The 12,357-nt window shown below is 38.1% G+C and overlaps 1 protein-coding gene across 3 annotated transcripts in view; it reads right to left on the reverse strand.

Annotated features, from left to right (window-relative positions):
* Window positions 1–1,078: 1,078 nt before the first annotated feature.
* Window positions 1,079–12,357, reverse strand: part of LOC127631781 (numb-like protein) — a 79,983-nt gene continuing 68,704 nt past the window's right edge. For all 3 annotated transcript variants that reach the window (XM_052110120.1, XM_052110118.1, XM_052110119.1), the window contains exons 5-9: window positions 9,265–9,405; window positions 8,576–8,780; window positions 7,148–7,414; window positions 4,669–4,845; window positions 1,079–4,111 (exon numbers count right to left, since the gene is read on the reverse strand). In XM_052110120.1, coding sequence (XP_051966080.1) covers window positions 3,285–4,111; window positions 4,669–4,845; window positions 7,148–7,414; window positions 8,576–8,780; window positions 9,265–9,405 — 1,617 coding nt within the window. In that variant the 3' untranslated portion in view covers window positions 1,079–3,284. The remainder of the gene's footprint in view (window positions 4,112–4,668; window positions 4,846–7,147; window positions 7,415–8,575; window positions 8,781–9,264; window positions 9,406–12,357) is intronic.

A 12,357-nucleotide genomic window follows, 5' to 3' on the forward strand; every position in this document is an offset into this window, starting at 1 on the left:
GGTGGATCAGAATCTGCCGTTGCTGGTTCAAAACAACTGAAGTGTCCAAGCCTCCGTTAGTAATTCAAAAATGTCACTTCAGAAATAGTATCACGACTTATGAGGTTTCTAACAAGTCATTGGATAAACAAGGATAGATAGATGGATGGATGTGTGTCTGTGTGTGTGTGTGAGAGAGAGAGAGAGAGAGAGAGAGCGATCACCTGTTGCCACACCCAAGCAGAGATGCCGTCAGCTTTCTCAGTGGAAAATAGATGTCCAAGCAGGGGTATTCCTCTCTATTTCACAGTAGCCGGTGCACAAGAGTCATTCACTATAGAAACAGCAATGTACTCCGCCATTTAAACAGTACGTTTCCAATGTGGAAATTCCGATAAAAGGTAAGCACTTGAGCTCTGCATTAAATCAGTTGTGTCTCTCAGCTGTGATGAGCCTTAATCCTGAAGTTTTCAGTTTAAAGCTGTTTAAAGCTATTTCCTAGTTTTGGTAATGTATTAGTAATACCAGCGATCACAGAGCGCTGTTCTATGTAAACAATGACTAACAGATTCACTTTACGTCATCAACTGGCTCATATTACACACAAAAAAAATTATTTTACAACCACCTGCTGGCTAAAATATGTAATTACAAAAATAAAGACAGTAACTCCTAACAGATATGCACAGCTCTTATACTTTAGTTTAGAACAGCACGAACACAAGCGGAGTGATACACACACAGTGAAGCGTCCCAGTGCTGATGGTGCTAGACCATCAGTGCTCATGGAATGTCTCTCGTCCAATCAGATTCGAGGACCGGAACTAACTATAGTATATCTATCTATCTATCTATCTATCTATCTATCTATCTATCTATACACACCTTATATATTTCCACATACAGTAATGAGAAATATTTTGTATTTTTTTGCATTTTGGTAATAATATAATTATTTTTTTCTTTGGCATTTTTTATCATGATCTTCTCAACGGCATGCACATGCACATAAATCAACCCACCAACAAATGTGTCTTTGATTACATTATATTATTTATTTATCTTTTATACATTGTAATTACAATAGAAATATGTAGGTTTAAATACAAAATTCAGTAAATAAAGATTAAAAATAATCTCCAATGGTTTGTTATCACTACAGTAAAGTTTACAATCAAGTTTATGAGGTAATTTAGTTCCCTTGTTTTGAAAAACATATATTTTGATTGGGAAATGAATGTGGACAAAATATATTATAAATGCATTCATGAAATAGGGTTTCTCCTCACAACATACAGTTTAGCTTGGCCAAACTACAAATGCATTGTCTTTGGGAAAAGGACCATTTTTAGATTATTTTTTCCCACAACACACCTGCTTGACCCTGTAATAAACAGTTGATAAGAACACGGGAAGTGGCCAAGTCAATTTATAACACATTATATTCAAAATGGTCTTTTAAACCAGGAGTTAGAAACATTGTGGCTGTCGTGTATGTCATATTGAAGAGTCTGTAGGTAGAATGCTTTTGTCCAGTGTATGAAGTACACCTCACTGAGCACAGTGTGCAGTCTGGCTTTGATCATCTAGCGTTTGACACTTGCAGGGCTCCACACACTCCAGTAAGATCATTCAACACATCTTATTTGCACTCTTGGAAGCAATGATTGAGCTTGATAAATACTCAAGCCTTTAAATTTAGGAACAAAATAAAAATATAGAACCATTGAGCATTACTAAACATTAAAAGTGTTTGTGCTTCAACATGCCATGAAAAAAATGAACTGAAATGAGTTTCCCTTAGGATTCAAATAGATTTTTAGAACAAGTGAATGAGATTTTATCATTAAGAGTTTGTAATAGTATTATTCCGATATATTTTTTTTTCCTAGTTAGACCAGAGTGAGTGAAAACAGCAGTGATAAGAAATGAGAGCCAAAACTAATATGCATATTCAATGTTTTAACATTAAACTTTTAAACATGCATGAACTGGATCAAATGATCTGTCCCTTTAAGCTTCCAGGTAGTCAAACAAACACCTTACATTTTGAAGACTTGCTAGTCAAGACTTGCTACTCCACTTGTCAACTCTCCTAGTACCCAATTGAACACGTTTCATCTTGTTTTCCTCTTTTTTTCCCCTTCATACAGCTACATTTTCCTCAAATGTTCTTTTTGTCTGCACTAGAATGGTCACATTTCCGTTTAGTACATTCATAATAATGGAGAACCCAAACAGGTTTGCCCAGTTTCCTCAGCAATCTGTGTCTTGAATGGTTGAGTCATTTTCAAATGCTTCTGGTAGGATTTTAAATTTCTCCTAATGGTGCTCATTCTGGGTAAATCTAATCCAAATGTGTTTTAAAAGTTACAGAGTCGACCGAATTCACACATCTCATCATGTCTGGCTAAGTACTTCATAATACTACAACCCTTTGAAATGTTTAGCAATTCCTCAAAGTACTTGGTTTCAATGCAATATGTCTCTGTTTCTCTTTGCATTATGTATTTTAACAGTATAATCAGGGCTAGAATGTGCCTGTTGTTAGTACTTTTGGTCTCCGCTTGGTGTAGAGTGGTCATGTCAATGATTCAGCATATACTTTTTTTGGAATAACTGAAAATTTACAGCCACACAAAGGGCAATAAATAAAAGTAAACTGAAAGCATGCTATTTACAATCCTTCCTGAACAGAACAAACTCAAACTTTAGATATATCTAAAATTTTCAACCTCTTATTTGGTGACACATTTTTTCAAGTAGCCAATTTATTCCACCTGTAATCCTTTATCCTGTCCAATTAAAATAAATAAGATAAAACCAACTAAGAATAATTGTTCAGAACAACAATTCAAATCTGATAAAGGTTACTGATAAAAATAACCAACATAATCAAATAAAAACAATAAATACCTATTTTGACCATCCACTATTTAGTTACGTATTTACCCCCGTTAGGGTATTTGCTCTAGGTAAAACCATTCACTTTCCAAGCAAGGGTCATTACTTGTGAGAGTAATGTGCAGGTCTCTCGTTTTAGCTGTCCAATAAGTGCCTAACAAGTTGTGACTGTCATCTTCTTGAGTTCTGTGACATTTACGTTCTCCAAATCTGGAGTCTGTTTGGCAGTCCTCCAAATGACATGAAATACAACCAGATGATCTCTTACAACAACCAATGCCCTCAAACAGACCAGAAGCATGAGAAAACCATCAAAGAGACAAAACAATGAAGATGGGGAATGGGGTACGAAATAATTCCTCCTCATCTCAGAGTCTTCAAGGATTGTTCCATGTTTACAATTATAGCTCAATCTTGAAAGTATTTTGTAAGTCATTGGAAAAAGGGTTGGCTGCCTTCGGTTGCGATTTAGTTTCCAAAGCTGCCCATTTAGCCTCAAAATGCTCCACTTCCTGCGAGCTGGATGTGAGATTGGCCTGTTTTAGACTCTCCATTGGCCAACTGCTATCTCCTTTCACGATGCTACCAGTGCCATTTTGCATGACACTGGTGGTCATATTAGTCGAGGCAAAGGAGTTGTGCAGATGGCCATTGACAGTTGGAGGCGACGCAAATGTGGTGTTGAGGAAGCCTCCAGGTAGGTTGGGGAACGCTGAGTGTTGACTACCCCCAAGTGTACCAGTCTTAGGCCCCATCCCCACCCCCAATATTGCTCCACCCCCTGTACCAGCTGCAGAGCAGAATACATTAGCCACCATCTGTGACGGTGTGATGCCTACAACGGGCACGCTGGCATTGGGATAAGTCATGCTGTTTGCCAGGTTAGGCATGTACGACTGCATAGGTACAAATGCCGGCTGAAGAGGTTGCTGGGCGAACATGCCAACTGGTGCAGGGGTGGCATCAAAGGCCATGGGGAATGGCTGTATAGAGGTGGGTAGGGAACCCGGTGCAATGGGAATGGAGGGAACTGGTGGATGATGCTGTGTGGGTGGTGGGGGTAGAGTAGGTGGAGGCAGATTGGGTGGAGTCTGCTGCTGGACTTTCAACGCTTTAGCTACTTCTTCTAGCCAGCGTTCTGCCTCGGATGGGGTTCGTTTGTGGCCGCCCTGTGGGATGGGTGGAGGAGACTGGACTGCAGGCTCTATCTCAACCCATGAGCTGGTAGCTGGGGGGGCGGTAGGGAATAATAGAGTGCTTTAATTAGCCAAAATATTCAAATATGTCCACTACATTCCCAAGTCAATTTTATGTCTAATTAAGGCTGCACAATATATCGGGGAAAAAAGTCAAGATTACAGTTGCCGCATTAGATTTCAACAATGCCCACCCACTTTTTCAGGAGTCTTGGTTCTGTAAGTAATTTTCCCCATTAATTTTTTAAATATGGGTTTCAAAAAATTCATCATAAACGAGTTTTAAGACATGAACCAAACCAACCAGCTACAAGATTAGTCACAATATTACAAAGTTCGATTTGAAGCAGAAAAGTATTCTCATGCCTCACACAATTCTGTATGGGGCATGAGCAGTTTTCAGCTTGTTTTGGATGTGTAGCCTAAATAAAGGCTATGGCATGCATTTGCCCCACAGAGAATAAGAAGTTCTAATAATCAAAATTAGTAATCGCAATTACAATATCAAAGGAAATATTCAACAATAATGGTTATGTCATAATTGTGCAGCCCTGTGTCTAATTATTTCAGATCATACTGCCTGTGTTACCTTGCATGGGAGCAGGTGGAGGGGGGATGGCAGGTGGTGCACTGCACACTGGTAAGCAATTATTGGTGGCTTTGGCGCACAGGTCCTCAGAAGGTTTGGTGAAAGAGCTGTTGATTTGGCTGCAGAGTGCATTTATGCTGTCTGCCTCACCCACCACTGACAGGTCCATCTCTGGAACTGAAACAAATCAAGCAAAAGAGAGAAGGTCAATCACACCTGTGAGGCTCATTTTGACGGGCATGCATGCAGTTTATGGGCTTATGCTTTATTAAACAACCTGGATCTTAGACATAGGGTGATTGGATTGATCTTGACAACATAAAAATTAGAAGCACAACAGTTGCTGTTTAGAAACTGTAAAATTCTAAACTGCTATCTGCTACAACAAACCTCTTCATTACCAAAAGCTTGCATACCTACAAAACAACAATTCATAGAAAGAAAAATATTTAAAGAATTTCCAGGGCAAACCCCGTCATAAGGCATTAATAAAAACAACGCACATAATTCCCATTTTAGTAACTAGTCTAGGGGCTTAAGTTAGAGATCAGAGACCACATGTGCAAAACGTGTTATTTACAGCATAGTCCACTATAAAGGATCATTGGATGGGTACCCTGTATAAATTACAGTATTACAGGTAAATGTAATGATTCATTGTCTGGTATTTACGCTCAATGGATTTTATGGGTACAGCTTCAAAGTTTCAGTGGATATATTTATATGTGGGCTCAACATATTTGGATATATTTGGGCTTAACACTGATGGGGCATTCAACAATTGCCGTGTTAATTGAAAACAACCTCTACTAGACATATTAAGAAATAAACTCTAATTTTAATGTAATTGCCATTATAGCTATACAAAACAGACAACATTTATGGAAATTGTTAACTTTTAAATCGTTAGTGGTGTTATGATTTGGCATTTAGGATTTTTTTTAAGTGATATTAAGATCAATGCTCACTTTGTTGTTTTTGCAATTTGTTGTTCTGCCTACATCTTAAGTAATTATTTAATAAGGAACTTTTTCAGTAGCGTTACTGTCACGTTTCCGTGTTGTCTGCCCCGTGTTTTCTGTTTCACATATCACTTATCCCGTTCCATGTCACATTTTCCTTGTTGTCCGCTCCGTGTTTCACTTGTCTTTGTCTAAAAAAACTACAATTCCCACAATTCCCGGCCTCCCTCACTGCCTGCACTCATCATTGTTCTCACCTGTGTCTCGTTTAGTCTTCATTGTGTCTGTGTATTTAAACCTTGTTGTTTTCCTTTTCCTTTGTCGTTCGTTGTATGGTTACATGTCGTTCCTATGCCCCTGTTTCCTGCCCTTCGTTTATGTTCTTCAGCTGTGTGTTCCTTTTTTGTGTTAGTGTTAGTTTTTTCCCATCGTGGACTTTTCTTTATTTTTAATTGTTTGTTATTTATAATAAAGCCGCTTTTGGATCCTAACCACCCGTCTGCCTTCTCCTGCTTCCCTCATCCTACATTACAGTTACAATCAGTGGTGTAACTGGTTCCTATTACTTTTAATTAGGTGTGACACCACAGGCAAAAGGCCATATGAGCCCATGGTAAAATTAATCTTATTTCAAAAATGAAACTGAATGGCGCAAGCTTGATAAGTTCAAAGAACCCATCTGCTAGCCAATCAGTTTCGATCACATGCAATATGTCAATTGGCTAACATGGTATAAGCTGATAGGTCCTTTGTGTAATCGATTAGCCAATCAAATTGCATAATCTCTCTTTGCCTTACATTTAAATTTGCTCAGTTTGAGGAACTGGTTTCACTGCAGAGTGCTGCAAGAGCTTTCTCTGAAACCCTCCACCTCAACATGTCTAGATATGCTACCTGGGGATTGTATTTATGTCTACTTGTGCAGCAGCAGAAATATGTCTACAAGCTCAACTTAGTATGTCTGTGTATGTTCTAGCATTAGTAAGTCTTCATACTTACTTTGCAGCTGCTGCAGCAGCGTAGCATATCTGGTCTGCCAAGACCAATATCCTATCCATATGTCATACCCACATTAACATGCTAAATCATTCCTAGAGTTGTCATGACTGAACTAAAGAAATACAAAATAGTGAATTTAATGTTTAACTGATTCATTTCTAAAAATCATTGTGATATTCAGATGCATATTCCACTGCAATCATCCAATGACCCTGATGTATTCTGAAATCTGATGGTAAGTTAATATATGGAACAATCCAATTAAACAGATCTGAAATGTACTTTGTGTTCCATGCAGTCATTGTGTACTTTCAGGCCAAAGTCATCTGGTTGATGATACACAGTACACAAATAAAAACAGAAACTGCAATTGGTAAATGGTGTGAATTAAGGAGGTTAGTGCTCCCACTGGGTAAACCCAACTGAGTCAAAACTACAGCTAATGTAACAGTACATTAAAGTAAAGTTAACAGAAATAGTAACAAACAAAGATATTACGGAAACGACAAACAACTGACCAGGGTTCTTAGTCTGGAAATCCGTCTTACGCTGAAGGGTAGAAGGGAGATCGTTCAGCCGTAGAGAGAGCTGCCGTTTGAATGGCGAGTTCTTCTGGCTAAGGTGAGGGAAGCCTCGGAAAGAGCCCTGCCGCACCAGCTGCTCAATGGGGGCATGGCGGCGTGGGATGGCATGAGGCCCACCTGGTTCCGCCTTATCCACAGGTGATGCCGCTCCCTCTGGTGGAGAAGCATTTCCAGGTAGCATAGCAGCAATCCCGCATGCTTCTACACAAAGGCAAAGCGAATTTTCAGGCCATTTCAAGACACTATTGAATCAATAGTATTCCAATCCAAAAGATTATATAACAAAATTCATACATTTTATGAAGAAATTGTCAGCAGTGATTGCCCAAGCAAAACTCATTGGCACAATGCTAGATTGCCAGTGCTTTGTTATGCAGTTGATATGGTTTTCTGGGTGATTGCTAGTTGGTACCTTCTTGGCACGTCAATGAACCCAGTCCCAAATTATTATGATGGATATTCTGGTCTCTATATCTGGCTCAGGGCCCTCCTTCAAAGTAAGTCTATGGGATTTCCTTGCCCATTTTATTGTCCACCAGTCAAAACGCTAAGAAAAGTGACATTGACTAGGTTCATTTGTGGTTTTTAAGATCCGATCACAAAAGGTTTTTGACCATGTTTAGACCTGTATCACCAAAAATCACATCTTAATACAAGGTGTAAACAGGGTCTTAGGTACTTAGTTGTCATAACCAAATGTGAAACACCAATTTGAATATATGTAACTGAGAATGACATTAAAGTGCAGAAACAGAGATGATTTTCCACCAAGAACGACTCAAATATGGCCTGTTTCTTACATAAAGCTATCATTCCAAACTCAGCAGACTTTGAATATAGCTCACAAGTTTTACAGGCTACCTTTAATGATTCTTTTATAACGTTTTTGTCCTATTCATAGACATGACAGTAACAACCCTGACTAAAAGAGTGTTGAATTTGGATAAGTGACGTCTAAAGATGCACAATTTGTTATAAAGCTCATTATCGGTGCTAATACCAATTCAGGTATCAGATTGATGCATCCCTTGTCTAAGGCAGGGTTTTTTTTTATTTATTTTTTTATGCCAAGGACCCCCAAAAATTATGATCCCCTTTTGAGGACCCCCTTCCAAAAAATACATAGGCAGTGGTATATTTTCAGGTGTAAAGACCCAATAACTGTATGCTGTGTGAGAAAAATTGTGTGACATGATAAAGCATATTATGTTGTCTGCAAAAATAAACAACTGACTATTTAGATTTTATATTGTCATTGTACAAAAGCCAAAGAAATTATAAAAAAATATAATCTGAGTTTCAACACACTATTAGAGTAAACCAAAAAAACCTAAACCCCTGGTTGGTGTCAACAGCACTGACCTTTCTTTTTGTCCTGTAGCTGTTTCATGATGTCCTCATGGTCACTCTGCTGTCCTGCGGAGGAGATGCGAAAGGAACCTTCCCTAACAAACGATGTGCGGCTTGCATCAAAGGAAGCCGTGACTCCACACTCCTTCTCTCTGCGCTGCTTACGCTCAAGGCAAGCGGCAAAGGCGCATCCAACTGCGTGACTCAGACGTTCCCCCTAGTGGTGTGCATGATCTTACGTTAGCAACATGGCTAACTGTTTTGTTTACCAGTGTTGGGGAACCTACTGTTAACTGTAGCTTGCCAAGCTACAAGCTACTCATGATTTAAGCATGTTTTTGTTAAGCAACACTGCTACTTCTTGGAAAATATGGCAAAATCAACAACTGACACTATAGAAAAATGAAGATACATTTTAGTTAGTTGCTCTCTAACACTGGCGTTTGTGATACGTCATTAGCCAAGTGTTAATAATACTGTTGCAAGGACATTACATGGGCTACAAATTATATATTTTTTTGTCTAGTCTAATGTTTGATTCCTAATCATAAAATCACATTCCATTTAATAATGTGTTTTTCCCTTTGCCTCAAGAGCAGATAACAGACCCTAAGCGGTTATTCTGGTTGAGATAACCCTGCCATAATCCTTATCTTAATCCAACTTTGCTGAAGAATTAATCCCTGTTTGGTTCTCCTCACCGAGTCCTTTAGGGCCATGAAGCAGTGGCACATCCAGCGGCGAGTCGTTCCATCACGGCAGATGTAGGAGAACGCCTTATCGTAATTGCGGTCAGGTGCACAGAAGGACACCTTCTCAATGGTCTGGTCAACAATGAGGTCCTACACATAAAACAACTAAGGTTACTGTTTGTGACGTAACCTATAAAACATTTTAAAATACAATTACAAAGAAAGTAAACAAAAGCATTTCGAAATGTAAGTGCTGTGTTCTTGTATATGCTAATTTATACAAAAATATTTAATGACTTAAATACACCTCTTCAATGATGAATGCACTTTTTTATTTCTGAAATACAATTCTTTGATATGAATTTATTAATTATGGGCTATAACCATCCTCATCTTATTTTGAAAATAAAGTGTCATTAAAGCAATGCAAAGAATAATCCTTTATTATTTCTAAAAAAGAAAAAGCAATGAAATTTTTATAATGAATTTTTCATACTGCCATACTACTATTACTATTTTTTTTTTAAAATACAAATATTGAGTCATATATTGAGTTATGTTGATTTAAGATTATGTTTTTACATTGAAAATATGTTTGCAAATGGTTTAGAAAATAATTATTATGATCATATGGACCATACTGTATTTAAGGTGCTAGGAAAATATGTTATCACTTTTCACTTGATGATTATCATTAAATCATTAAATCAAAGCTTTTGTTGAAAGTGGTTTCCATGTTTTTCCAACACATAAATAATGTAATTTTTTAATACCAACATAATTACAAAGATGACATTTCAAAGAACTAGGCGCATGAGTTTCAAAACTAGATTTATTCTTTTAATTATTTAGGACATCCTTATCTGTCACTGACCCAACTACATTGTACCGATACCAGTTCAGCCTTTACTGTCATTCTACCCATCTCTCTGATATTCAAACATGACTAAAGCCTCTCTGTAGCCTTGGCCTCCCACTGTAACAGTGACTACTGTTTCCCTGTCAGGGGGCCACAGTTAATACATAATACATGAGCTGAAGAATGCAGAAGTGGTAGGTGAGGGGTCACACGTTCAAGTGAAGCTCTCTCTAAAAGAGTAAGAGGCAGAAGAGGAACTGAAAGAGGTGAGGGGCCCATTCATTGTCAGCCAATTACTGGCTAAAGGGGCCCTGTTACAGCTCTTAAAGGTTTGTAACGGATTAATGTTTTCCGGGGGGGGGAAGGTTATTATGTTCGGGAAGAACACAGACCCAGACTGCTGCTGACTCATCTCACACTTGTCAGGAATGGGGCAGTCTGGTCTTTTAATCAATAACCCTTTCTCTAGATAATGAATATTGACAAACTAAGCACAAAAACTCATCTTAAATTTAAATTCTGCCATTATTTACTCACACTCATGTTATATAATCAAACCTATATGATTGTCTTTCTTTTGTTGAACATTCAAATATTCTGAAGAATGCTCAAGAATGCTGGTTCTTTTACTGCCAAGCTCCAAAAAGGACAAAAAGCACCAGCAAATTATTCAAGAAGGCTTGTGTGGTATATTCCAAGTCTTCTGAAGCCATTCAATAGATTTTACAATAACAGAAACAGACAATTGTCCCACATTAAAATGCTCCAGATTTGACATTATTAATGCCAGCATGTAATGAAACCAGTCGCGTAGCAAAATGTAATATGTGAAGATGCGATTGAGATATGCATGCAATGGCAGAGAGAACGATTTTTAGGTGATAATGACATAGAGGCCATTCAGACCGGATGTGCTCATGCGTAAAAAACGAGGTCTCTAAAAATCGAAATGACATGTTTTCAAAAGTTAAAGTTAATTTAACTTGATATGACGTTTTAAAAACGCGACGCTCCTGTGTAAGATCCTAAAAAAATAGTGAGAGGCGGTACAACATTCAGGACGTCCAACTAGCGCATGCTTACATAGAAAAGTGATTAAAAAAACATTGCAGACAGAGACAAAACTGTAATCAGTGTAAACTGTGCCTTAGATTAGATTTTATATGCTTTCTTTTGTGTTCCACAAAATAAAAGCATCATTATATCAACATGAGAATTAGTAACTGATGACAGAATTTTCATTTTTGGGTGAACTATCCCTTTAAGCTGTGTAAAATAGCTAGGCAAGGACTAGACAGTAGCAGGAAGGATTATGTGGCTGTGCTGACTCATATGCATACGGGAGGATTACAAGAAGGGCATAGTGAGGCAATGGATGGCTGACTGTATGAGGCCCCTCTAGGAAACAAAAAGAGGAAGCTTTGTGGCTTTCAGTGCTTCTATTTAGTGAGTTGAAAAGGAACAGTGGATAATTGAACACATTATGTGAGGCCTCTGACCTTTTCTGGTTAAGTCGCCGGATTTTGTGAATGTATGTGTGTGGGAAGGACACGTTACTCTCTAAACTTCCAAAAGAATATCTGTAAGCAAACACGTTGTATAGAACCCTTGGCATCAAAAGTTTTCTCCTTGTTTGAGGCAGTCCAAGTGATGTCTCATGAAGTAGGGTGGTCATGTGATAGGTCTTTTAGGGGCCTGCAAACCTCCTACCGCATAGTTCTTGTAGTTTCCTTCATACCTAATCTCTCGCTGATGGACTTGCTTTTGTGCAGGCGAATTGATGGCATAGGAGACTTTCAGGGCTTCAAAGGGTTGTTCAGACGGGCAGTAAAAATACGATTTTTTTGCAAATCCAATTCAAATCTGTTTAGTTGGTTTTTTTTTAAGTCTTGTGATATTTTACCTCACAATACTACAGTATATTGATATACTAATGTCAAGAAAATGTCCTTTTAGTTACATTTTTCACATGAATATTTTGGGGGAAATAAGCCTGCCAAATGTCATTATGGACATGATCAGAGGCATCATTTTCTGTCCTCTATTTGCACAATGATAGCTACCCTCTTATGGGGTTCCTTGTCATGTTGTAGTCCTAATTCTTAACGTGTCATGTGACCTTCTTATAATCATGTGTTTCATCAAGTCTTGTCATTGCATTCTTGTTTCATTGTCTGTTATCTTTTTATCAGTTCAGTCTTCTCATTGGTCATCTTGTTATTTTGTTAACGCTAGTCTGGTTA

This window comes from Xyrauchen texanus, chromosome 38 (assembly GCF_025860055.1).
Source record: "Xyrauchen texanus isolate HMW12.3.18 chromosome 38, RBS_HiC_50CHRs, whole genome shotgun sequence".
In the NCBI taxonomy this organism is placed as follows: Eukaryota; Metazoa; Chordata; class Actinopteri; order Cypriniformes; family Catostomidae; genus Xyrauchen; species Xyrauchen texanus.